Source organism: Rattus norvegicus, chromosome X (genome assembly GCF_036323735.1).
Source record: "Rattus norvegicus strain BN/NHsdMcwi chromosome X, GRCr8, whole genome shotgun sequence".
Taxonomy (NCBI): domain Eukaryota; kingdom Metazoa; phylum Chordata; class Mammalia; order Rodentia; family Muridae; genus Rattus; species Rattus norvegicus.
In genome coordinates this window covers 139,287,072-139,314,868 of record NC_086039.1, presented here as the reverse complement: position 1 = coordinate 139,314,868, position 27,797 = coordinate 139,287,072, and the positions used below count along the sequence as shown (strand labels likewise).

The following is a 27,797-nucleotide window of genomic DNA, read 5'->3' as shown; positions in this document are numbered from 1 at the left end:
ATACAATCCAGGTAAACTGTTCCTTCTGTCTCAGCCTCAAAGTGCTAGAACTAAATGTGTGTGCATCCACACGAGTGTTTTTTTTAAATGTTGCTACTTGAATATTTTAAATTGCTTATGGCAGACATTGTATTATTTCTTTTAGTCACCGAATCTGCTAAGGACATGGAGGTCAGGCATAAGGGTTGGCCTTTGAGGGAGCAGACAATGGAGTCATTAGAGATTTCAAGGCCAGGGGAAACAAGATAAAACAATGCCTCTGAAAGATCAGTCTGGTAGTAACAACCAAAACAGACCAGAGGAAGGAAAACGGTAGTCAGAAAAAGAAACTATATAGTAATCCAGGATTGAGGCAGTCGGGACCAGAATAGGGACAGGATGAAGGCAGAATAAACTGAAAAAAACATTTGCTATGCACAAGCTAGGACTCGGTAATGGCGGACAGGCCTAAAAGGGGAAGGTAAGATAAACGATCTGGAGAAGCGAGGTTTACAGCAAAGAAGTAACACCCGGGATGAGCCAAGTGCGAAAGGAAGCATTTGTTGTCTTCAAGGGTTGGACTGCAAAGGTTCTCAGTGAGGAGGGTGGTGAATAATGGCAGACAGTATTTACCAGTGCTCATTCACAGGGAACTCAGCTAGGCAGAGCAGAATGTAAGATATATCATTCTCAGCTCAGCCTCAGGAGCTCACAGAACGGGGCTACTGTTGTTATATCCATTTTCTAGATGAAGACACTGAGAGGTTTATCAAGGCCAAGCCAGGATCTTAAAGGAAGGGAGCCTAATCTTAGGGCATGACCTTCCCACTAAAACCATTCACTACACACTCTCACACATGCTCTCTGAGTGGCCTCATACACATGCTGTTAGATTAATGTCTAAGGCCAAGATCAGTAGAGTTTTCAAAGTTCAAGTTACTCGCCTATTTTCCCTGATGGCTAAGTTTAGGACACTTAGGGTTTGGGCAGTAAATTCAAAATTATATGACCCTGGTCTAGTCCTGGCTGTCACCAACTAACCTGGCACAGTCCAGAATAAGTGTCTGGGGAACTATTTCCTCATCCAAGAAATGAAAGAGCTATAAAACCAACCCTAAGCCAGGCACGACGGTACACGCCTTTAACTCAGGCACTCAAAAGGAAGAGGCAGACAGATCAATGTGAGTTTATTGCCAGCCAGGTCTACATAGAGAGTTCCAGGCCAGCCAGAGATACCAAGTGAGACCATGTCAAAACAAAAGAAAGACAACCCCCCCAAAAAAACCAAACCAATTCTTAACATTTTAACATCCCTTCTAATTTTCATATTCCATAATTCTATACCCCATAACAATCCTTATAAAAACATTTACTTACCCTATAATTCTATGTCTTATAATAGTCATTCAAGTAAAACCGACCTACAGAAGGAAAACGCCTACTACCTTATAAAGTATGTTAATTTAGGTCTAGTTTAAATTTGCATAGCCAACTCAAAATATCATTTCATATCAACAGAGAAACATAGGGCTTTCCGTACATCAGTGATCCATTTCTGTTCTCGACTCTGCCTAACTGGCCACTAGCTACTTATTCCCCAGTTATACCAGTACACAGTAGAGAGACTCTCCTCAGAGGTGGGAAGCCTACAATGAAGGTTTCTTACTACCACCATCTGTACCTTCTAACCCATCTGCCAAACTTAGAATCAAGCAGCCAGCACTGTCTTTTCCCAGACTGTTGCTAAAGCCCCTTTGAATTGCCTGCTTTGTTCTCAGCGCTGCAGTGCTTATGAGGTACTACTATTCCTAAACAGACCAACATGCATCTCGATTGGATTCTTAGCCAAGCCTTCACCAGGAATAAAGGCGTTACTTAGAACTCTGAGTTGACTGTCACGGTTCATGCCTATAATCTCTGCACTTGGGGAAGCTGAGGCAGGAGGACAGTGAATTGGGGGCAAGCCAGGCCTTGTCTCAAAAACAAACAACAAAAGGGACTCTAGCTGGTTCTTGTGTCTATTTCTCCACTTCAAATGGGGGGAAAGTATTTAGCAGCTCCCTACCCCCCAAATCTCAGCATCTTGAATGTTATCCCATTTCCCAGAGACCACTTCTCTGACTTGGGGTTTTTCTTTACTTTTTTGATAGAAGAACTCTGCCCTTTATGAAACCTTGGCAGGGATTCTAAACAAGTAAAGGAGATAGAAGATCCGCTGTGCTCAAAGGGGAGGGATGTGGGAGGGAGACTGCTCTAGCTGTAAAGGTCATTTGTAATCCTTTGCCAAAATATTAGTGACCTTGCTTGACTTAAAGTGATTCTAACATTTAATAAACACAGTAGTACCATCCCTATCCAAAGTCATGTATAAAGGTATTTAGGACAGCTGCACCTAAATGTCTACATAGGAAGTGTCCCTTACAAACTTTATGTAAATTGAGTATTTATAAGCAGAAAAAACTAGATGATTGAAATTCTCTAGCATGGTTAGCTGTTGAAAGGTACCCGCAGTGGATCTTTTCAAAGAGCAAAAAATTTTTAAAAAAATCATTACATGTTACAGTTTGTGACAACCCAGCCTCGTACTCAGCGTCAGTGACCTTCTCTCTGATAGCAGAGCTTCCAATGTCCCCAACTTAGTGCTGAGCCACTGCACTGCCTCCTTTGGGAGCACAGTTGCTACTCAGCTTATCTTGATAGCCGTACAGTCCAAATCATCCCAGCTGAGGAGAGCCCTTCATAGCGACTGAATAACAAGGGCTGCTGTTGACATCGGGGAGACAATACATGTTGCTTTTCCTCCTCAACGCTCATTTTGTTTTGCATGAAAGGAAATGAAATCAGCCTGATAGTATTTGTTCTTCAGAAGCCTATGCTAAAGGGCTAATCTCGACCTTGAGCTTCTTTGTAGATAGTTACAAACTAGATGATTAACGGATTTGAGCATTTTCCCAGATGTCCCAAGTTAAAGTCTAAATATAGTAGGGCCATCAATTCTCTCATTGAAAGATAAACAGTTTTCCTTTTTCCATCTGCTTTCCATAAGTTTAGGGAAAGCTTTCTCTGCAGCACCCCAGACCATTGGAATGAAGCAATTTCAAGAGGAGTGTGTTTTAGCCAGTTTACTTTCTTCTTCAATTTGATACTGTTCATCGTTGTCACCAAGAACAGGTTCTGTGTCAGTGAACAGGTGAGCAAGGTGGAATGGTGTAACAAAATATGCCCAGCTTTTCCAATCAACTCTGTCTCCCCAGAAGACAAACGACTTTTCTCTTGGTCCTTGCCCCTTAGCCTTATGCCAAAATATTTATGCGACTTAAAGCTTTCGATGTCGAGAATTTCCTCCTTGCCCTTAAAATGGATTCCAATTCAATTCTCCACCCATCCCCACCCCTAACTTTGGGGGGCTTGTTTATTTTGTTTGTTTGGTGGTTTCAGTTATTTTTTTTTAAACTGGCTTGTTTTTTATCTTATGCGTGTGTTTGCCGGCTTGTGTATGTGAATACTGCATGCACACCTGGTGCCCAGGGAGGCCAGAGGAAGGCTCCTAATTCCCCAGAACTGTACTTACAGATGGCTGTGAGCTGCCATGTGGGTGCTGGGCGCTAACTCTAGTCCGCTGCAAGAGCAACAAGTGCTCTTAAATTGCTAAGCCATCTCCCCAGCCCCACCTTTAGCTTTTATTTCAGGTAGACTTCCCTTCTGTAGCCCAAACTGCCCTGGAACTCAATATATAGACTGACCTGGTCCTAAACTCATGACCGTCCTCCTCCTGCCTCAGCTTTCATAGTGCTGAGTTTATGGACATGAGCCACCACGCCCAGCTCTACTCCATCTACTGAGAGATGTATCAGTAATACAACACTGTGACAGATGAAATCACTAAAATATCCATTCAATTGTTTATATCTAATCTCCGTATGAAGGGAGGTATTAACATTAGGAAGCACATATTGAGAAGATTCTGTAGCCTTACAGGAATGAACCAGTTGCTTTGTGTACCCTCCCCTGTTTCCCCCAACATGGAACATTGGTTTCCTTTGTGAGGATATTCACTCCCCAGCCTTTATTTTATTTTATTGAGACACAGCCCTGGCTGGCCCAGAAACTGCTGGGTAGAAAAGGCTAATAATACGTTACAGAGTAGCGCCGCTTGGCTTTTGCATTTGACTAAAGGCACTGCTACCTCCTTAGGCGGCTCAACACATTCAGTTAGTCTTTAGATTCGTATAGCTCTTTCTTACAACACACTTGTTTAAGGAATGCATGCTTTCTCCGATTCTTTTTTGTTTGAGTTACACTTTGAGGACCCTTGGGTCTTGAACTTGATAAAATATGCAAAGTCCATTCTCATTTACTAAAGAATTTCTCTGCCTGAAAACAGGGAATATAATGCTACCGATCCATCCCGTGGTGCTACAGAACAAGACTGTCTCCTATACTAAAACAAAACAAAGAAACAAACAAAATAAAAACCACTTTATTTATTCAAAAGAGTTTCCCATATATTACTACAAAGACATATCACTCTATGGCATGTTGAATCATTTTCCAAGGGACTGACAAAGACTCCCAGGATTACATGTGTTAAGTGAACTGAGCAAAAAACAAACAAGTTGGTGGAAAGTAAGGTAAGGGCAGAAGAAATCTGACCTTCAGTAATGAGTGGATAGGCACGTGTAGAAACTAATAGTTTAGAAACTTTCATCCTCTGTCTGAGTCTATTGTACTGTCACATGTAATGGAGCAAAACTTAAATATATACATGTTTACAAAAAACTTTCTCTGGATTTGAAGAAGTAGTTCGATGGTAGCAAGTTCAAGGCCTGAACCAGGTCTCCCAACAGTAATGTATTAATTTAAGCTCTTTGGGGGCTGGAAAATGGTATTTGGTGGCTAAGAGCACTCATAGCTCTTCAAAAGGTCCTGAATTTGGTTGTCAGCACCCAGCCACATCACGTGACTCACAACTACTTGTAACTGCAACTTCAGCCTCCTTTGGCCTCTGTGGGCACGGGCATATACATACACACATACATATAAATAAATAAAAAATATTTTTAAAAGCTCCTGTGCAGATTTTTGTTTTCAATATTGGCTTCCAAGATGAGACTTGTTTTTCTTTTGTTGTTGTTTTGAGGAGTCTCACTATAGAGGCCAGGGTAGCTTCAAACTCACTAGCCTTGTTTGTGCCTCAGCCTCTGGCTGCTAGGAATCCAAGTATGTAACATCGAGACATTTTTATGGACACATATACAAGATAAAAATTCGCAGTAACGGCCTAGGGAAAAACACACTTGACCAAACAGCCACCCGGAACAGGATTGTCATTTATGACCTTCTAATATCACACAGCATCTCTTCTCAGGAGACTAATTCCTTTTTTAAAAAAATTATCTGAAAAGAACTTTTGAGTCAATTTGCACAAAATAAAAGTAGCATTCATTCACTGTTAAAATCCACACATAAAAAGAAAGCTAGTCTGTTCATTCAACCTTCAGCACCTGAACTCTGAAGTAATCATTGACAGGCGACTTGGGAAAAGCAAGCATTGTAGCAGCAAACAGAAGCACTATAAAGTGGGGTAGCAGTTATCAACTCGAGCAAGCTATTTTCTGAAACTTCAAGTAATGTTTAAATCACACTGAATTCCATCCCTCAATTATTCTGCTTCCTGCCTTTTAGCCTTATAGCCCTCTCTCCCACTCCCTTTTCAGGAAGGAACCGAGGAAATAATCCAGTCTGATCCTGTCGTTTACCAGATGAGGAAACTCACACCATAAAAGGTTCAGTGGCTTGCTCAGAGGTCATAGGTGTAATTAGTAGCAGACTCATGTTAAAAACCTAGGTCTCTTGCCTTCTAGCCCAGGCACAACATGCAGGAACCATGGTAGTGGGAAGCTCATTTTGCAGACAGGATTTACAATACCCAATTTTTAAATCTACTTTTATTTTTGGAACCAAGGATCGAACCCAGGGCCTTGCGCTTGCTAGGCCACTGAGCTAAAACCCCAACCCCTTTAAATCTACTTTTAACATATAGCTCAAAGCATCACTTTAAGAAGTTCACACAGGACAGAATGGTGCCTGCCTTTAATCCCAGCAGTTGGGAAGCAGAGGCCAGTGGATATGTGTGAGTTCCAAGCTAGCCTGGTCTACAGAGCAAGATCCACAACAGCTAGGAGCTACATAGAGAAACCCTGTCAGAAAGAAAGGAAGGAAGGAAGGAAGGAAGGAAGGAAGGAAGGAAGGAAGGAAGGAAAGAAGGAAGGAGAAAGAAAGAAAGAAAGAAAGAAAGAAAGAAAGAAAGAGGGGAGGGGAGGGGAAGGGAAGAGAAGGGAGGGGAAGGGAAGAGAAGGGAGGGGAAGGGAAGAGAAGGGAGGGGAAGGGAAGGGAGGAAAAAAGGGGGGGAAGAGAGATATGAAATTCACAATGTTTAGATACTGTGGAAATTTTCATGCAAATGAGAGATCTGCTTTATACACACTGGCAATCTTTTGAAGAAGTGAAGCAGAAGGGAGTCCTTACTTTCCAATGCCATGGCTGAATTAAATGTTTGATACTAACCCAGGAACCCCACAGTCTGTCGCCTGTTTATGTGGGCTCTCTTCCATCAGAGACTGGGCCTTTTCACTAAACAAATGTGCTTCTAGGCAACTTCAGGCCAATTTAAACCAAACCGCTTTGGTCTGGTTCAGGCCAATAAACCACTAAAGGTCATACTCCAGTTCCCTCCCCCATTCCCTTGGAGCCTCTCAGCATTATAACAACAGTTTAAAAGCACCTTCTGTCACATCATCCCCCTCAAGTCACACCCTTAATAGGAACCTTTCAGTTCACTTCCTTCCTGATCCCTGCCCCCACCCCAGTCCTCCAGCTACCCGGCTGTGGATCTCTTAGGTCCTTTGTTAACTGCGGTTCTAAGGGTTGAGGACAGACTGCAGAGTCCCACCCAGCAGGTATATGAGACAGGTCTGGCTGAAGTGTTAGGCCACAAATGATGAAGTATAAATTTATAGAGAGACATATGGAGCAGGTCCCAGAGAAACCCGAGGTCTCTAAAAACCCGAGAAAGTTAGACTTGGCTCCCATAGGCATGGAGAGTCTTTGAAGGTTCATGAGGAACATGTTGTGAGGAAATGAAATTTTCAAGAAAATGAACAGTTGGTTTGAGTGGATGGTAGGAACATGGGAGGTCCTTGGAAGACCAATTACAAGGTTGGTATAATGCTCAAAGCATTAAAACATTGCGGGCTTGAACTGAAGCAACAGCAGTAAAAGTGGGTTGAAGATAAGGGTGTAGGAGGTTTGCCAAAGGGACGCCAGCTAGGCCTTAGAAAAAAGATGGGAAGAAAGAATCAAAGCTGCATCGTGGTTTGCTTTCAATCCTACATGATTCGATGCAACAGGACAACAGAAGGTTTTAGATCCATGGGTGCTGTAACTGTGGCATGATGGTTCCAACAGCCCGCCAGTGAGGACAACTTATAGTCCCCTGAGATAGCTGGGTGAAAAACAGAAAGTGGAGAAGCATCCATGGAGACAGAAGATGTCAAAATATGAAAAGAGCAGGATGCATTCATCAAAGCAAAAAAAAAAATTAAAAAAGGGCTGGAGAGATGGCTCAGCGGTTAAGAGCACTGGCTGTTCTTACAGAGGTCCTGAGTTCAAATTCCAGCAACCACATGGTAGCTCACAACCATCTGTAATAGGATCTGATGCCTCTTTCTGTTGTGTCTGAAGACAACTACAGTGTACTCATATACATTAAATAAATAAAATAAATCTTAAAAAAAAAGATAGGACAAGAGGGGAAGAGAAAAGCAGAGTTGCAGAGTAAAGGAAGTAACACACCTTTGGAAGGAAGAAGAAGCTCATGTCAAATTTAGCTAAGGGGAAGAAACATTAATAAACGCCTTGCAAAGAAATGTAAAAGCTCAAGGAATTGATTTATTAATATTATTATTATTGTTGTTCCCCCCACCTTTGCGTGACTTCTGAGGAACATTCTCAGGTTCCCAGGCTTTTGCAGCCACTGCTCATACCCACTGAGCCATCCATCCCTTCAGCCCTGCCACGGAGTCCTAAAGTAAAGAACCCCTAAGACTGTAACAAACCCTATTTTCTCAATAGTATTCCTCAGCTGTACAAATAAAACTGTCGAGTCTTTTGTTCAGCAGCATTCAAGCCCTGAAGTTTGGCTTTCAGTACTAAGTTGACTGGATTGTTCAAGCCAAGGGGTGGACATTAGCAATGAAACCACTTCTTCTCAACCTTCCTAGTGCTGTGACCCTTTAATAGGGTTCCCCATGTTGTGGTGACCGCAACCATAAAATTTTCGTTGCTGCTTCATAACTGCAATTTTGCTACTGTTATGAACCGTCATGTAAATATTTCTGGAGAAAGAAGTTTGCCAAGGATGTCGTGCCCCGCGGGTTGCAAACTGCTGAACTAGAGCACAGGGAGTACTGATGAATGGTAAAATCAGGAGAATAGGGTTTAAGAGGCAAAGCTCAGCTTTTTCTGTGGGCATGTAGCACATACATTGCCACAGAAGTCTTCGTTCAATGTTTCTCCTGTCAAGACCACAGGGGTCATTCTGCCAGCATCTCCAGTCCTTTGAAATTCATCTATTCCAGGCCATCTAAATAGGTAAGAGGTTTGAAGAGAAAGGGGGCGCTGGATGACCTGTGGAGCTAACCAGCAGCAGGAGAGACAGAGAACCACACACAGTTTGGTGCATGCACACGAAGAGCTTGAAAAATCCTGCTTCAACTGCAGGTTGCAGATTATAAGACACCAAATGGCTCCTGTGGAAAAATCCTTTTCTTTTTCACAAAAGAAACAGTTATCCTGAGATTGGTAAAGCAAAGAAATAGTAATTTCTAGTCATCACTGAGTAACCAAGAACTACCCTGCTGCTTTTGCCAAACCTGCTACTGTTCTTACAGGGCCTACTCAGCTCCGCACTTGACAGAATATGCATGATATATACAGTGTCTCAAGCTCCATCCACTCAGCACTGAAATAACTCCACACCTGTGCTAAACGCAGCTGCAACTGTGAGATCTATCCAAGGTGGGAATGCAGTGATATTCACTTAGAAACAACCAGCTAAATAATCAAAATAACCTTTACAGTACTCCTTTCCCCTCACTGGCCAATTGCTTTACTATTCGCTATCACATTAGAAGACTCTGGAATAGAGGCACCTTGCTATCGGCGGTGTTTCTTAACCTCTCTGGGCCCCAGATAAATGGCTCTGACTTATCTATTAAGTGGTGATAATAATACCTATGACATAGACTGACTGGGGAGATAAACTAAATAAACACTTTATATCCACTGGCAAACTGCCCTGTATATAAGCATTGCTCAATAATTGTCAGCTGCTACTATTAGAAAGCAAACGCGCATTGTTTTCAAGGAAGCAGATCCAAGTCATATCATATCTGGAGCATATGGCATATGATAAGGTCTAGACAATACATTTGGCCATAAAGTAAGACTTAAGAGAACCCAAAACGTGGCTATTAAATGATCTATGTCTTTAAAACAAAGGTTTCTTTTTTTTATTGGTGCCGGAACTTCACATGCTCTAAATAATTACTACAGAGCCACACTCTAGCCCCTCCCACATATTTTGCATGTTATTAAAAGGCTTATCTGTGCTTGCATCCTTATAATTACACATTCATTCTGTAAATTGGAGCCTTTATAGTAATAATGCAATCAGATGGCCCTGGAAACCCCACTAGGAAGTCGAATCCCCCAGAAATAAGAGTCCTAGGCGCTTTCCTGTCAGGTGTAGCACCCCCACCCCCACCTCTAAGCATTCCTCTTTAAGGCTCTGATGACTTCCCATGATAAGACAGGGCCGTGCAAGGAGCATTAAAATAAACTTCCGTGAGAGCAATAATTCAAACTCCCTTTTGTTTCTTGGGTTTGCACTATGCTGAGCTGGAAAAATATATCCTTTATCTTACTTTTCCTGCATAAAACTGTTGTTCCTGGAGAATCTGGAACCAAGTAGCTAGAGAACTCGAAGAAAGGACATAGGAAATACTTTAATAACACTGAAAGCCTGAAACACTTAGTGCTACCAATGAACACATGTTGTGAATGGAATCCTGAACGACCGCAGTTAGATTCGTTCACACGTATACTATGTTATACTTAGCTCAGGGAAAAAAAAATTCTAACCCAACCAGTTGGGTCGGCAACTGCATCCAAAAACCTAAGCAACCCAGCTAGCTTTCAGTACAGCCAAGAGTAGGATGCTTTCATATTCTGCCCCAGAGCTGAGGGTTATCGAGCCATCAACTCTGAACTGGAAGATAAGCTTTCATGTATAAATGAGGCCTTTATGATGGTGTTCATTTTAAACAGGACGCTGAGAGAAAAGATCCTCCTTCAGAAATTTCCAGGATCTGAACCTCAGAAACTACCTTCAGAAAGAGGACAGCGAGACACTGCTCACTGGAACTGCAGTACTTCAGCGTGAGACATGCATGTAACTTTATATTTCCAAGCAACCATGTTAAAACAAAACAAAACAAAAACTGTAAACGCTAGGAATGGTAGCAGGTGCCTGTAGTCCCAGCCCCTAGAGAGGCAGCTAGCAGTAGGAAAGTCACTTGATCCCAGGAGTTCTAGGCCAGCCTCACAATATGGTTAAGACCACACACATACATATACACACAGAGACACACAAAGGAAAAAAAAAACAATTGGAATTGTATACCATTTACTTAACCAAATATATTTCTCACTGTTCAGCACACTTATAAACCATCTGCTTTCGAAGTGCTCGGTGGCTGTGGCTGCTGTGCCAACAGTAGAAAAATATTGAATCTAGAACCTCTGACATAAGCCAGTGGGAAAAGGTGCTTGACCCCAGCTAGGTGACCTAAGTTTTATCCCTGGTTCTACATAGCGGAAGGAGAAAAGTGAAGTCCTCCAACTTCCACACATGCACCAAAAGGACCCATGCAGATGAGCACGTAAATGAGTGTAAACTTCCTGAATTGCTTCTGGCATATTTGAAAGACATGCCAAAGGCCTCTACCCTCTCAGCCCTTTGCCGTCTCTGCAGGAGCCTTTTCCATTTTACCCAGCACAGACAGGGAGTTCTGGGGAAAAATATGACGGCTGAGAGGATGTGTTTTAAACAAATCAGACTGGAAACCCCAACCCATTTACCAACAGAAATGAAAATAAACAAGGTAGTTCTGCAGCTGAGTGACCTCTATGGGTTAAAAAGGCTTGCCTGGGAAGGGAGCCCTGGAAAGTCAATCACCACTTGCAACCCTGTATTCAAGAGATAAGTATCCCAGGCTTCTAGCATGTATCCATGCAGTTGGACTAGATCGAAGGTAACAGGAGACTCTCAGGGATCTAAATTAAAGGACTTAAGGTTTTCTTTATTCAGACCCCACCCCCACCCATACAGAGGGCCCTTCAATCTGGCCCTTCCCTAGAAAGCGCATTTCTCCCCAAGACGTAGAACAGCTGCCTTGTTTGTTCACTATGAAACTAAGAACCCTGTGTTCTCAGCAGTTCATTTTCTCTTCCAGAAGCAAAGGCAAACGAAAAAGGAAAATATTTGCCTTCTCCTTACCTGCACCTGGCCTTCTACATCCCCAATCCCAGTGCCAGGACGAAACACTTTCAAGTAGCTAGCACTAATTAAAGAGAAGACAACTTCGACTAAACCCTCTGCATTGCCCCACCTCCACACTTCCTCTCCACCCTGGCCCACTTCGACGAATGCTGTGAAATCATAACCAGACAGGCACGGACTACAATCCCTACCCCCATTTCCCTTCAGATCCATTTCAGACACCTTCAGCTCAAGAGAAACATACAAACCTGAGTTCTCGGAGTCTTAGAGACCTGCACTCCTTCCCGTTTTCCCCCTGAGCTGGGTGTTTCCTGGTATTACCCTAGGTCTCTATAACAAAGCTTAGTGCACGGACGTTGTTCAATGAATAGAAATGCCTGCCTAGACTGCAGAGGGAGGGAAGGAGGAACCGTCAGAGCACCCTTGGAAAGCACCATTTTGATCCTATCACAGCAGTAATAAAAATTGCATTTCCCTTCAAGAAAGGGGGATGGCAAGCAGATAAAGGAAAATTATAATTGTTAATGGTGGCTACTATCTGGAGAAAAAAATCTTGAAAATGGGGGTGTTGGTGGGGATGGGAGGTAGCGTTTGCATGTACACATTGCCAGAAATATTTTTTTCCTGTTGAATACCTACTAAGATCTAGGCACTCTCTAGTACTAAAGGAACACATATCCTTACGTTCAGATGCGCTTATTAGGGAGGTCAAGATGAACACTAATATATTAACATGGCTAAGAGCTGGGGATGTATCTCAGGAATAAAATTGCCTAGCACTTTTACCCCCCAAAGAATATCAACACCCAGTCATAATAAAGTGTTAAACGCAGAGGCGGTGGGGGTGGGGGCACTGTGGAAAAAGTGTTAAGGGACAATTTTAGCAAATCATAAGGGGACTTGCTACATTGCTTGGAGTGGGAGTGGGGAAGCGGAGCCCAATCACTTCAGAGAATGTACAATAAAGGATTGAAGTTGAATGGGTGTGGCAGCACATAGGCCTTTAATTCTAGCACTCAGAAGCCTGAGGCAGGAGGCTAGAGAGAAAAACAAATCCCAGCATGGTGGTACAAGTCCGTGATCTCAACACTCTGGAGGCTGAGGCTGGAGGACTGCTGTGCATTCAAAGTCATTCTGGGCTACAAAGTAATAACACTGGATCCAACAAAATAGAATGAGTTGAAATATGTCCAAGCTACAGAGAACACCTTATACAATGACACAGAAGTTGGAGGTATAACCAGTTTGGAGAGGAGAGCTTAATTTCTCTTGGTGTTTGGAGCCTAGGTTTATGTGAAAAGAAAATGGACAGACATTGTTGGAAAGGTAACACACATTCAGATAAAGGTATCACTAGTGTTTAGGCCATGGTGTTCAGAATTTATTGTGATACCTGAGGGAAAACCCTGAAGGACTTTTCCATTTTTTTTCTTTATTCACTTTTTATGGAGACAATATCTTATAGCCCAGGATAGCTAAGAACTCATGGCAATCCTCCTGTCTCAAGTTTTCAAATGCTGGAATCCCAGGAGTGAGCCATCATTCCTGGTTTAGGTTTTGTTTTGGAGACAAAGTATCAATAGGCAAAACCAGACTGGGATTACGAAAATGAGCCACCATGCCCTGTGCCTGAAGGATTTTCACAGAGAAATGACTATTTCACTTTATTTAAAGACTAACAGTTAGCAATGACAGGGAAGAATGACTATAGGACAAGGCTAGTTATCAACTGAATGTTAGCTACATCAGTGGCTCTGGTGAGAAGTGGCAAACGTTGACACTTAAAGAATGACTGAATATAAGTAAGAGAGGTCTAGGACAGAAAGTAGATTTCTAAAATTTCGTCAGTGTTCTCCTTGGATCTTCCCACTGATCCCTAATCTCAACACTGTTCTCAGATACTCATACCTAGGCCAGAGATACAGCCTTCTAGAGCTAAGCTCCCCACACCCTTTGATAATTGACAATGACTATTGTCAGATGCTTCAAATGACTAAGGAGGAGGGGAAGTGAGAAAGAAAGCAAAAATCAAGCTAGGCACTTGAGAGGCAAAAGCAAGGTAAGCTCTGAGTTAGAAACCACCCTGATCTACAGAAAGTTTCAGGATAACCAGGGCAACATACATAGAGACCTTGTTGGGCAGGGGAGGGGGCAAAATCATGGGGGAAACAATTCATCATCAAAGTGAGTTGAGCATTTGGGGATTTAGAGTTTTAAAAGAACCTTGCATTGCCTAAGATGGTTCTCAGGGTTCCTGTTGCTACTATTTCACCCCAAAGCATTTCTATAGATTCTTAACCACAGTGGAGCACTCCATTAAAAGTTTCTCCTTTAGCCTGGTGGTGGTGGCCCATGCCTTTAATCCCAGCACTCAGGAAGGAGGTAGAGACAGGTGGGTCTCCATGAGTTTCAGGACAGCCAGGGCTGCACAGAAAAACCCTGTCCAGGAAAAAAAAACCAAAACAACAAAAAATATGCTCTTTTAATAACTTTAGTCCAAATTCTAATAAATGTTTATTACATATATCAGTTTAAAAAAATCTTGAATTTACTTCCTCGGTTGGTAGGCCAGAATCCTTGCTCTTTCTGGCTCATATTGGTAACGGCATGCAGATACCAGTAATCAAAAGTTAGCTGCACAATGTTGGAAAGCAACATCCAAGAAAGCTGCTCACTTTTTCAAATGGTATATGGTTTCAAATTACTAGCTTGGGGTGTTTTTTGAAACAATATCTCTTTTTTATAACAAACTTCTGACACTATTTATGCATATGTTTCAACTCTTTCTAGAAAGGTGATTCTGTTATGTTAAAAAATAATCTCTTAAAAATAATTTTAATAAAGTGGCTTCGAATGTAAAATCATTTTGAATACTTATACTAGGAGAGGACCCAGGCTAATGGCTTACTTTCTTCTGACAGGCCTGCCTCTCCCAGTCACAGAATAAAGGGAAATTATGATTCATAACAAAACAAAACATACAAGACAGCAGAATCTCAGCCAAGACTATTAAGAACTATAATTATTGCCACAAAGCTCTCACACAACATTTTAAAAGCCCTGTACTGGACTTGTCTTCTAAGGATACACTGTACAGTATATATAGTATATTATAAAATACTAAACAGGAGTATCTAGCTGTGTACACTGAAAGTATACTGCATGTACAGAGAGCATTAACACTTGGAACACAATGGATGAAGCATGTTTATGAAGCAACACTAACAGAGATTTAGCATAAAATGTTTGCATTTTATACGTGGTTCCCAAATGAGACTAAATTGCATCAACACCCAGTACATAGCATGGAGCAGGTATGACTAATATTAAAGGAGTAGACAGCTATATGCAAAGAAATATGCAGTAGAGAGTTACTAAGTCTTTGGTGAAATACTATATGTACACACTCAACCACATACATTAGTGAAAAATTCCTGCTGCAGTAACTTTGCCCAAGATTTACTGTCAAAGCTTGTAAGTGGATATACTGGGAAGAGTGCATGCCTGTTAAAAGGAAATCTCCTAAGCAAATGCACAACTCATGCTTATTACAGCTGCAGCAGAAGAGGACCTACTAGCAAAATAAAATTCATTTGGAAGCGTTTGGAATTGGATATAATCCAGATCTGAGAAGTAAAATGTCGCAATGTCTCTGTGGCCTCAGAGAAAGAGAAAATGACACTTTATTTATTCTGCAGAACAATTTGCTACCAATAAAATATTACCAAACGTCACTTTGCTAGAAGGATCTTGGGCCCTTAAGAGAGAATGAAGTTTTAAGTAGAAAGTAAGATGCAGGCTGAGAAAGAAAGACCTATTTTTCTTCTTCTTCCTTTTTTATTTTTTTCAGAGCTGGGGACCGAACCCAGGGCCTTGCACTTGCTAGGCAAGCGCTCTACCACTGAGCTAAATCCCCAACCCCAAGAAAGACCTATTTTGATAGCATGTGTGACAGAAAAGAGTCCTGCAGGACTCCCAGCTACTTGAAAGTGAAAAATCTAAACAGAATTTTAAGAAAAGTATCACCAGATGCTCTAAAGTTTCCAAAGTTCTAAGCAAGCTACAACCTAAAAAGCAAAAGAAGGAGGTTATCACAGGCAGAGGAGAGCTGGGCAAGGCAGAAAGGTAACGTCCAAAGTGGAAATTCAGAAGACTCTCACCTGAATATGGTCTACCAATAGTAATGTTGGTAAAGAACAAGAATATTATTGGATGCTTAATCTTCCCTTTCACATAGGTAAAAGGAAGACCATGAAAAGGCTTGGGAAGGCATAAAGACTAAGATAAAGCAATTAATAAAACGCAGAGGGGCTGGGAGATGGCTCAGTGGTTAAGAACAACAAGCGGCTGTTCTTCCCGAGACCCGGGTTCAATTCTTGGCACCCACATGGCAGCTCACACCTGTCTGTAACTCCAGTTCCAGGGAATCTAGCAACCTCACACAGACACATGTGAAGGCAGGCAAAACACCAATGCACATAAAATTTAGAAAAATAATTAAACATAGTATACAAAGTATAGTCTCACACCTGATCTCCAGGAGAAAGAAATCAAAGGTGGAATACTTCTTGTAGAAAATAACATGGCAGACGAAAAGGAACTACAATGAACTTTCCACTAAATATTGAACATTTTCTTCTCTTCCAAACAAATAGTGAAAGCTTCATAAACACGTGGTTAAAATACCCAGCCATTCAAAAGTGCTTGCAACTCAGGGTAATTCGCTGAATAAAAGAAGTGGGAAAGCCCAGTCTAAATACGCACACTGCAGTCTAAATACGCGCACTGGCTGAACTGCAGCTCAGAGGCAGAACAGTTGCCTAGCAGGACAGAGGGCCGAGGTTTTATCCCTATCACTGAAAAGAAATGGTATGAGCTGTGGAATTCCAGTGCTACGCTTAAAGATGTAATAATGGCTGTTAAAGTGGGGCAAAACATCTTCTTCCTGCCAAGGGAGAGGAGTCTGTAAATATTGTCATGTGATTCTTTCTCTTTATTTTTCTTTTTTTTTTCTTTTCTCTTCTTTTCTTTTTTCTGAGAAAGTGTCTCACTATAGAACCCTGGCTGTCCTAGAACTTGCTATGTAGACCAGGCTGGCCTCAAACTCATAAAGGTCCATCTCACTCTGCCTTCCGTGTGCTGGGGATTAAAGGCACGCTGATTAAAGACCTCCACAGCAGGCTGTCCGGTAATTCCTATAACTCAAAAAAAAAAAAAAACAAACTATTTTAGGAACTACCAGCATTCCTTGCAAAAATGCTGTGCCTTTAAATAAAACGATAGATAAGAACTGTTTTTGTAGTTTATCCCCTCGACTGCTTCAAATTAACTGATGCATCTTCAAATGAGCACACCACAAAAGGTAGGCTCTTACTGTTAGTAATAGTCGAAGTGTGCAAACATTCAGGCTCTGGGTCGTATTTTATTTTTCTACGATGAGAATAGAATTTTTGCAAAGCTTCATATTTGTAAATGCTCCATTACTGAAATTTATGTCTCCAGCTCTAGATTCTCAATATGTTAGTCCAGGCTGGCCTGGAAAACTGGCATTTCTAAAAATATTCGATATTTGCAAGATATGTAGTGGCTCGAATTTTTTTTAGCAGATAAATAAAAAAAATGAAAATAAACGAGTTGAAACCAAAATAGTATTAGGAAAATCCTACAACTTCAACTTTTAATCAAAGCAGAGAGTTACCAAATCAGTATCTTCGCTTTCATTGTCTGAAAGAACACTAGGCAACTTACTTTGAGAGGGAACAACTCATTAAACCAGGGCTTACAACACGTCCAGGCTGAACCTCCAGTTAATTTACTGAGATAGATAAGTTATCCCGCGAGGGGATGAGGGGGGCCAGATGGATGACGCAGTAGTGAAAGACATCAAGGGTAATGGTAACGACCTTCTAATATTTCAACAGGCAAGCACGATTCTTAGGCGGGATGATTTAACAGTTTGAGTTCCTCTTATCTACCCACTGCAGGCGAACCAGTTCTTTATCTCTTTACCATGGGAACACAAATAACTACCCCACGGAGGCTAAGGGTCAGACCCTGAGAATCAAATCATTGACTTGGTCTAGTGCATCTGCTCAGAGTCCAATCGTCCCCTTGGCAAATCCCTATGCGGCTAAGAGCAAACCTAATTTCGGATGCAAATAGGTAGGCCTGCTCCCTAAAATACTCTGGCCCCTGTTAAACCAGTTCCCTAAGAAGGTTTTGCTCGGGCACCCCCCCCCTCCCGCGCGCGCCCCTCCCCTCCCCCAAACACTCTGTGGTTGCTTCGCAGGAATTTCCAATGAAACAGCAACTGTCGCTAAGGTAACTGCGAGCAGAGCAGGGCTCAACCTGACAGAGCGCGCAGGGTCTGGGAGCTGGGAGCAGCGTAGGCTAAGCAATTCCGAGCGGGTGGTGGCACGAGAGGGGCGGGGGCCAGGGCCTCGAATGCAAAGGAGCGGCTCTGGGAGGCCAGCGCTAGTGCAGCCCCGCGTTTGGCAGGAAGAGGAGGGGAAGATGCGGTGAAGGAGAAGCGGACCGGAGAGGGAGGAGGGAGAGGAAGCCCAGGCGGGGCGGGCCGAGGGATGGAAGGAGGGACCAGAGGAGGAGCCCAGGCGGCAGCAAAGCCCGCGCCGGGCTAGGAGCACATCGGGGCGGAGTCCCGGGCGAAGGGACCGCAGCCTCACCAAGGGCCTTGAGCCCTCCTTCCTCGGCCTCCTCCCCTCCCTCCTTTCCATCTCAGCAGCGCCCTCACCCTGCCTCTGGCTGCCTCATACAAAAGCAAAATGTCCGCCATCTTCGGAGTCGATTGCTGCCGCCGTGCTAGGAGCTCGGCCCTCCCGTGCCTTCTCTGCACGGACTGCTCATCTCCGGGCCTCTCTCTGCGACCCCCGGCCGCCGCCACCCGCCCCGCTCCTCCCGCCCTTCGGCGTCCCGCACTCCAGCCCGTCCTGCAGGGCGACGCAGGATCGCCACGGGTGGAGGCAAAAGGGATCAGCAGCCCCAGGCTAGTGGACGCGCACGCTCTTCCCGCCCACCGCTCCCCCGCTGGCCTGTTTACCTTGATGCAGTAGGGAGGCTCGTCGTAGGTGACCAGCATGTACCTGTCTCCGCGGCTGGCCGGGTCCCGGGCGCGCAGCTGCGGGGCGAGGGATGACGGAGGGGTCGCGTAGGAAAGCGTAGGAAAGGAGAGGAAGCGATACAAACGTTACAGAAGCACCTCAGTCCACCACCACCCCATCCCGCAGGAGCGACCCCCTCATCTCCTTTCCCCTCCTTTTACCTTCAAGAATAACTCCACAGCGCCTTTGGCAATGTCCAAATAGGAGGTGCCCAGGTCAGTGCGCTGGTTCATGGAGGCGGACGTATCTATGAGGAACAGCAGGATGGGCATCTTCCACTACACCTCTGGTTCTGGTCCCCACTTTCCCGGCCCCTTTGCCCTCAATGCCACGTATGGCTACCCAAATCCTGAACTCTCACAGAGCCAGGGAGCAAGAGGAAAAGGGGGGAAACGGGATGGGATAGATGGGACCGCTCCCGGCCTCTTTCTGCAGCCCCAACTCCTCTCCCTCCAAGGGAACTTGAAAGTGTGAGTGTGTGTAGGTCTCCGGGCCGTCTCTCTTCCCCTCTTCTGCCACCACTACTGCCCGCCGCTGCTGCCGCTGCCAGGACTACTGCCTAAGCATCCGTCCACGCTCACTAGAGCGCTTGCCCCAGACTGAGAGCCCTCTCTGTTCACTGACACAACTTCTGTCTGCTCACCTACCATCAGCACCATGTGACCAGAACCCACGCCATTGGCTGCCAATTATGTTTAATTTACATATTCATTAGATGACTGGGTAAAGGGAGGGACTTGGACAAAGCCTAGGAATTGTAGTTTGAACCCATGCTGGAGGTAAGGGGCGGGGGAGTAAAAGACCCTCTTTAAGCTCAGATTCTCCTTTAAAGGATTTAGAAGCCGTTAGGATAATTTGTTTGGTCGTTTGGATGGATTTTCTTTCGTGCTTCAAAGATGGTCATTCGAAAGGAAAAGAGAATTGAGCAACAGTTATAGAAAAACAGATGTTTAGGCAGGCTACACACAAAACGCTGTGCGAACTACAATCAATCAATCCTGCCAGTGGCTAAGACCAAAACATTTCAGTAGCAGCAAACTTCTTTCCTGGCCAGAGTTGCTCAAATTCCTTTAGATTAGTCCCTCTTCCTGATCACTGTTTACGTGTCGTTTATGTGTTGTATTCAGCGTATAGCTACTTAAAAAGGAAGCTATCGCGGAAACAGTTAACCTAAGCTGTCCTTTTGTAAGGACAGGCTTTTTTGGGCTTTGAAACACTGGCCAGCCTGTGATACTTGAACCACCACTGTTGGGTCTGTGCAGCATTTATCCATGGGTGGTATTTATTCTGCTTCAACTCAAGTTTATTGAACATCCACAAAAGTGCCAGGCACCCTAGTAGACTCGTTTAATCTGAGACATGTAGTGTCGATGGTACTGAAACAATTTTCAGTAGAGGGAAGTTGTCAACTCTGGCTCCATGTAAGAAGTACTCAGTAACTGGTCAACCACACTTGGCTTTCCACTTCTTATGACTCGATTTTAAAATTTGTACCTCAGGCTGGTCCTGAACTCTTCAACATATCCTACAAGCATGTGCTACTCCAATTGCTGTGACATTAGTTTTAATATAGACTATGAGGTAAGGTTGCAGCATAGGAGTACAATGTTTGCTCAGTTCATGTGAGGCGCTGAATTTGATTCTCCAGCAATCCTGATGATGATGACGACGATGATGATGAGACAGTATTTCTAGCAATGCGCTGTACACAAGTTGGAATCTTGAGCTTTGATGACTACAATTTTAATACAACATGAAGATCGCATACATATCTGCAAATGTTTTTATATTGTTTGAGATATTCTATGTATATGTTCTATGTGATATATAATATTATATATATGTGATATATAATATTATATATATGTAATATATATAATGTTTTCTGAGAAATAAGATTTCAGAAGTGAATCCATGACAGTTAATGAACCACAAACAAAAAAGGTGATGCTAGTCAAAACAGCATGGCAGCACTTACTCGTGGTCTAGAAATTCAGGTTTCATGGGCAAGGAACAAGGTGTAAAAAGAGGGACTCTGGGTTAGGGGGAATGGTGTGAACAAGAGTGAACCGAAGACCTCTCTATGCGTGCTGCAGGCCAGCATATGGAAATACAGAGAATGACTCGGGAGTTAAGAATGGAAAGACTCCTAAAGCCCCTGTTTCCATCTGTTTTAAATAGTTGTGACAAAGGGGCTGGAGACGTTGCTCATTGGACAAGAGTACTTACTCTCTTGCAGAACACATTGAGTTTGGTTTCTAGAACTCACTTAGAAGGAGCAGAACTTCCTGGAAGTCCAGGTCCAGGAGATTCAACACCTTCCTCTGGCTTCTGTGGGCACTATGCACAAAAGCATGCATATAAATAAAAATAAAAATAAATCATTAAATATTACTGAAGAAAGGTCATATCTACATGGGCTAAGGGGCTAAATAAAAGTTTATGACCAGTGGATGCCTGTGTGGTATTTTTTTTGTATTGCTTTGAGGTAAATTATCACAAATTCAGCAGCTTAGCACATACTTAAATGTTATCTCATGGTCTGATTAACTGGATTCCCTGCTCTGTCTCACAAAGCTGTGGTCAGGGTATTGGCCCGGCCACATTTTTCATCTGGGAGCTCAACTGAAAATGAATCAGCTCTGTAAAGCTCAGGAAGGCTGCTGGCAAAATTCATCTCATTATGACTAGTGTGTGTAAGGGCTGAGGGCCACCCACAGATCTGCTTGCTGCTAATGTTCCCTGCCACACAGGCCCCTCCATCACCTGTTCGCGATGCAGCTGTTTCTTTAGGGCCGGCAGAGAAAGCTCTCTCTCCAATCTGCTGACACAGAGCCTTATATAATGTAACATAATCATGACAGTGACACCCATTACCTTTGTAATATTCTGTTGACTAGAAGCAAGTCACAGGTCCCAGCCATACTTAAAGGAAAGAGATTATACAGCACAGGTACAGATCCTGGAGCCCAAATGAGAAGTCTGTACAACTTTTGGGAGGGAAGAAACCAGTTTTGCCTAATTTATAATTTTCATTAAAGTCTACGATGATGATGATGATGATGATGATGATGATGATGATGATGATGATGATGATGATGATGATGATGTTATCTAGCCAAATAACTGCATTGGGCTGATTTATTATCTTTTGTTTGAACAGTACTGCTCAGGAGGATTTTGTTTTATTAACACGTTCTTTATTTGTTTGTATATAAGGCTGTTCAGCCGTAATGTTCGCTAGGCATTTTAAGATGACTTTTAAAAATCTTCTTTGGAGGCTGGAGAGATGACTTGGTGCTAAGAGCTTCCACTGCTCTTACAGAGGACCTGAGTTCAGGCTTCTAACCACCTGGAAGTCCAGCTCCAGGGGATCTGATGCCCGCACTCATGCACCCACAGGCAGAAATGCACACACACACACAATCCGGGGGCCGGGAGGGGGAGTCTTAAAAGAGCTCTGATACTTTTCTTCCAACTTTGCTTATGCCTTACTTTTATAATCAGGAAAGAATCTCTCTTTCAAACAATACATGCTGAGTCTTACAAAAAGCCCCCAAAGGTGAATGCTGCTGGGAGTTTTCAAGAGTGACTTGCCAGCATTAACAAAGCACAAACGGCTTCAGTTGCACAATTCTCTAACAGTTGAGGACATGCAGGTCCCACCGGGTAAGACTCCCCCCCCTCCCCCCGGCAGGCAAACGCCTTATAACGAATTCGTTTTCCTTCAAACAAGCCATGTTATTTATTCTTTTTGGCATAAGCTCGAGTGTAACCGTGGTGATATAAACTTAAAATCTGAAAAATGTCCACATCTCATTATAAAATGCAAAAGTGACAATATAAAAAAGTAGCAACTTAGTAGACTTCTATACTTACTCAGATTAAGCCAAAACCCCAACTGTCCTCCTCCATATGAGCTCTATTATGGTAAACTGTTATATATCAACACTAAACCGCAAAGGTCTTTCTGCATGTTTCTCTGCTACAGACCATCATCCCTGTGCTGCAGTTTAAGTGCCTTAGATTGACATCCTTCCTACTGGAGTGTAAACAACTTTGTGAAAGCACTCAAAGCCTATGACCGATGCCTGGTTCAGAGTACTTGCTCAATAAATGTTTGTTGAAAGAAATTACCAAATTCATCGTGGTTTTCATTCTTTCCTTGTCTTCTCAAGTGCTTGGGTATTATGTCACCTATCTTTTCCTAGGGCTATCCAGCCCTGTATCATTGTCCCCTCCCCACTAAGGTTAGTAGGTCCTGCTCCCTGTCCTTGTAGATCCAAGACCTTTTGGATCTGGGCCCCAGTAGGCCTCTCCAGACCAAACCCTTGAAAAGTCACCTTGGCAGTCTGCTTTATGTTGCTTACAAAGTTGTTACTTTGAAGGGTCTGTAGCACACTGCTTGTCTCCATCACTCAAATCTTTCCTACTATCCCTCAATCTTAATTTCGTTTTCATTGCTGGACTTCTGGCAAGTAAGGGGATCTTTTTCACTGTGTCTCTATGACCTGAATTGCCCGTCCAGTCTTTCCTGTCTTCTGGTCTTTGAACTTGTGAGCTCTTGAGAATCGTCTCCTCTGTGCTCATATTGCCATCCATTATCTACTTTTGATTCACTGATGGGCCTTTTGTATAAAAGGCAATGGAGGAATTATAACTATAAGAGCATGTTTATTTGAGTTATTATTCCAACCTTTCAAGAAGCCAACATGTGACTTTGGGCATGTTATCTGACTTCTCTCTGTTCCAAATTCATCATCTGCATAATGCTAATAACCATAGCACCTCATATGATTAAGATTATATGAATTAATATTTATAAAGGTTTTATAGATGGGTATAATGGCTCAGGTCTGTAATCCCAGATACTTGGGAGTCTGAAGCAGATGACCACAAGTACAAGACCTTTTAGGTCTATAAAAAGAGTTTAAAGCCTTCCTGGGTAACTTAATGGGAGGTTTTTCCAAAAGTAAGTAAACACAAAATGGGCCGGGAATATAGTTCAGTGATCAAGAACTATCATGCACAAGGCACTGGGATCAGTCATCAGTACTGGAAAATAATAAAAAGATTGTGCTATGTACAGATTCAATAATAACAGGACTTGTAATAACAGGTTTGTAACCGTGAACTTACAAAGCTTATATTCCAGTGGAGAAATGAGTTAAAGAGGAGAAGCAGTGTTATCATAAGTACCGTGAGAGAAGAAGTACAGAATGTTCTGGAAGCACTGAGGAGGAGCCTATGCTGTGATAGTGGAAGTGGGGAACAGGGATTTCCTGAAGGATCTGACTTTGAAGCTTTCAATGGCATGAACGCAGAATGTGAACAAAGACAGTTGGAGACAGAGGAGCAGGGAGCAGGGCAGAGGAGGAAAGGGTAATATTCCAGGGAGAATACAGAAAGAGGAAAAGGATGGGGAGAGAGATTGCAGTAGAGCCCTCTGAAAACACGACCATTCTGTACCACCTCAGTGTAAGGGAGCAGGAAGGGCAGAGATGAGCTCGAAATGAACTTGGAAGAAAGGAGGAGGACCCAGGTAAAGTGAGGCCTCGCTGGCCCTGTTAGGAGCTGACTGCTGTCCTGGAGGCATGAGAGAAAGAACTACTGAAGAATGATCTGTGGGTCGTACTTTGATAATATCCTTCGATTTGCAGTTTGAGGAATGATCTCTGTGAGAGCACAAGTGGAATATAGATTTGGACAAGCTACTTCTGTAATGTTGGCACAATGAATTTGTGACTAAGGATTGAGAAGAAATGTGGGGGTGCTAGGCACACTGGAACAGGAGATTATGACGTTTTAATTTTGGACAGAATATGGATGTGAGCAAAAACTTGTAATGGAGGATAGCCAGATAATAGGAAAAAGAAAAGGATCTAACATGGGGGGATAAGGCAATAATTGCATAAGAGGCATAAGAGGAAGATTCACTGAACAAATATTTATTTAGCAGCATCTTTGTGCCCAGCATTGGGGTATTTATTTATTTATTTATTTATTTATTATTTATTTATCCACTTGTTTTATGTGAATGAGTATTTTGCATGCACGTCTTCTGTCTGCACCGTGTGAGTGTGAGTGCCTGGTGCCAAGGTGACAAGGAGAGGGCATTGGGTCATATGGATGCTGAGAACCGTCACCAGGTCTTCTGAAAGAGCAGGGAACAGTCTCAACCACTGAGTCATCTCTCCAGGGTTCCCTCCTCTGCATTGTTTTACAAGGGAGATACCCGTCAGCAGATAAGACGGGTCAAAATCCCTGTCTTTGGGTCTAAAACAAGAAAATATCTAGTATATTGGATGGCAACAAAAGTATAGAAAAAAATGAGTAAGGTAGAGAGGGCCAGTCTGTGAGGGGACAAGGTGAATTTGAATCATGTGTTGGCCGTTTAAGTAGAAATAATCTGGGAACAAGTCTAAAACTAGCTTCAGACAACGACTAAGCTGCCCAGAGAGATCAAATTGATGGCAAGTGCTTCATTCCCTGAGCATAAGAAAAACAAAGCACTTGCTCTGTGCATTTTTATCTCAGTGTCATAGTCCTGTGAGATAAGGCCTGTTCTTCCTCTGAGGTAAAGGTGAGGAGACTTGAGGCCCCTAAGCTGATTAGCTGCCTCCCTCAGAACCCAAGCTTCCCTGCTTCTTAATAACAGCAATAGGACAAATAGCTGAGAGAAGTTCACACAAAGCTCAACAGGGAAGCCCAGGACAGCCAAAGCTGTAGCAGGATTGGGATTCGAAAGAGGAGGGCACATGCTACCTGGCTCCAGGTGGCACCGTACAATAGGACAGTGTGGGGGCCAGGGTTTTTGTAATTTACCTATAGATCTAATTGTGCTCTTAGGACCCTCTTCTGAAACAAGAGGGTTGGGGATGAGGATGGGGAACCCAGAAATTTAGAGTAAAATCCAAGCATCTGCTGATCAAGGGCATTTAAGATAGCCCACGACAAGGCCTAGCACAATCCTTTTTTAGCTGTTCCCTTCTGCCTGGGGCCCAGGCATGGTAAGCTGTATGGACATTTATAGACCTGATTGCTCTGAGATGTGGCATAGGCTAAAAATAAAATCGCTGGTGATGAAACTTGGCCCAGTGCAGACCCGACACAGGCTTCCCAGCGGGTTCTGTCATTTGGGTTACTTCCTGTCACAAGTAGGGTGTGAGCCTCTGGGCAAAATCCTTGAAATCTCCATCTTTCCTCTTCCTTCTTTCTATGATAATCTCCTTCTAGCTACTGCCCTGAGGAGCTAACATGTCTTCTGTGGGAGGCAAAAGAATCCACACTCTGTGGTGGTGCCACTGGAGTGCACCTGACACACAGTCTATGCACCACAGTGGGGAGGCCTGTAACAGACATCTTTTTCTGCTTCCAGAAACCCAGAACTTCCTTTCTGCTCTTTCTTTCCCCACGTGCACAAGGCTATCAAATCCTGCCAGATGTTTGCCTTTTAGATCTTTTTCAAATCCATCCCCTTTCTGTTCTCCAGCTCTTGTGCTTTAGTCAGCTTCTGTTGTAGGACATTTCCTGGGGAGATATGAAGAAAAAGACTTCTCGCCCCAGATAAGATTCTGACAACAGACCAGAGACATGATCCCACCCAAGTCTCAGAGAACCGGTGTGTTTATCTGGGCACTTACAGATGTATGAGTGAAGAGTTACTTAAAGGACCCTGAGACACCGAAAAAGTCACTCCAGCATGGGTAACCACCCACGAAAGCTGCATCCCTACAGTGTCCAGTGTTGGCTAGCAACATCCTCTGGCATAAAACACTCCCTTCTAGGGAGAGCAGAGAGACAGAAAAGAGACTGGTGAAGCTCAGAAACCACAAATTTTTCAGATCCACAACCCCCACCACCACCACCACCACCACAGCAAGTTTTACAAGTAGCAAGGATTGCTGGGAGAGGAACCTTTGCAATCCTCTGCTTTCTGAGCAGCTGATCCGTGCCAGCTGAACTGCCTGCAAGTCATGCAGGGAAGGCTAAGAATATCGCTCACACTGGGGTGGGCTTTTTTGGTGATGCAGCTGCCTTTGTGTCACCATACTCCTGGAAGGAGCCCTAATGAATTTATTGGTTCACTATGCCAGATGTAGGTGGAGTGTTTCCTTTGGTCCCCTGTCAGGGGTGAATGCACATGTGTCCACTTCTCCCCGAAAAAGACGTACACAATAGCTTTGCATTGTTGGGAGAAGATAGAGAAAAAATTCAATTGCAAGAGGAAACATTAATTTGCTTAATGGTTACAGAAATGTCAATGTACAGTGACTTAGTCCACTTGGTTTGAAGCCTGTGGAGGCAGTACATGATGGTGGAGGGCATGGCAAAGGAGAGGCTCAACTCCTGTTGGGAAGGAAGGGGCGGGGGTGGGGGAGAGGAAAGAATTCTTTTTTTTTTTTTGATCTGAGGACCGAACCCAGGGCCTTGCACTTGCTAGGCAAGTGCTCTACCACTGAGCTAAATCCCCAACCCCAAGGAAAGAATTCTTATAACTAAATCCTTCCCCTAAGGCTAGATAAGCTATGAATTCATATATGAATTAATTCATTCATGATGTGACCAACTTCTAAAGACCTCACTTCCAAACACTGCTATTAGCCCATGTCATAACAAGAACTTTAAATGTATTAAATGAATTCTTTCAATTTTCTCCCTTGTCACTTGGAGATGGAAGTGCTCTTGGCAGCAGGGTTTGGGTCTTAATATGGCCACACAGGGACACAGGAAGTCACTTTCTTGGTGTTTGGTTTGTCAGCTATTTGTTTAGGCCTGCTCTTTTTGGCGTTTGCTACATGCTTGGGGTAAAAAGACAGACAGGACATGTTTCCTGTCTTGCTGAGCTACTACTGCACTGCAGAAGGCTCAGCAGATTACTTCCCATATGCTCAGGGAGGATGGGAGGGATGTTGGGAGGGATGCTGACACACATACTGGTGGGGGGGTGCATATAAAGGCAGGACTTGCCTGACTAGTTTCAGTTAAAGCCTCTGAAAGAAGCAGCATGGGAACTTGGCCTGAGTCAAAGAAGAGTTAAAAATGGACAAAAATAGACACCCGCGGATCCCGGCCCG

The 27,797-nt window shown here is 43.4% G+C and overlaps 1 protein-coding gene across 3 annotated transcripts in view; it reads right to left on the bottom strand.

The window, feature by feature from the left end:
• The window catches only part of Ints6l (integrator complex subunit 6 like), a 67,601-nt gene extending 48,222 nt beyond the window's left edge, over positions 1-19,379 (bottom strand). Inside the window, exons 1-2 of one of the 3 annotated variants that reach the window (XM_039100551.2) lie at positions 18,882-19,379; positions 18,660-18,737 (exon numbers count right to left, since the gene is read on the bottom strand). In XM_039100551.2, coding sequence (XP_038956479.1) covers positions 18,660-18,737; positions 18,882-18,992 — 189 coding nt within the window. In that variant the 5' untranslated portion in view covers positions 18,993-19,379. Of the gene's footprint in view, positions 1-11,850; positions 16,798-18,659; positions 18,738-18,881 lie in introns of those variants that run through there. The other 2 variants (XM_039100549.2, XM_039100552.1) reach the window with 2 other exon arrangements.
• Between the last annotated feature and the right edge of the window lie 8,418 nt (positions 19,380-27,797).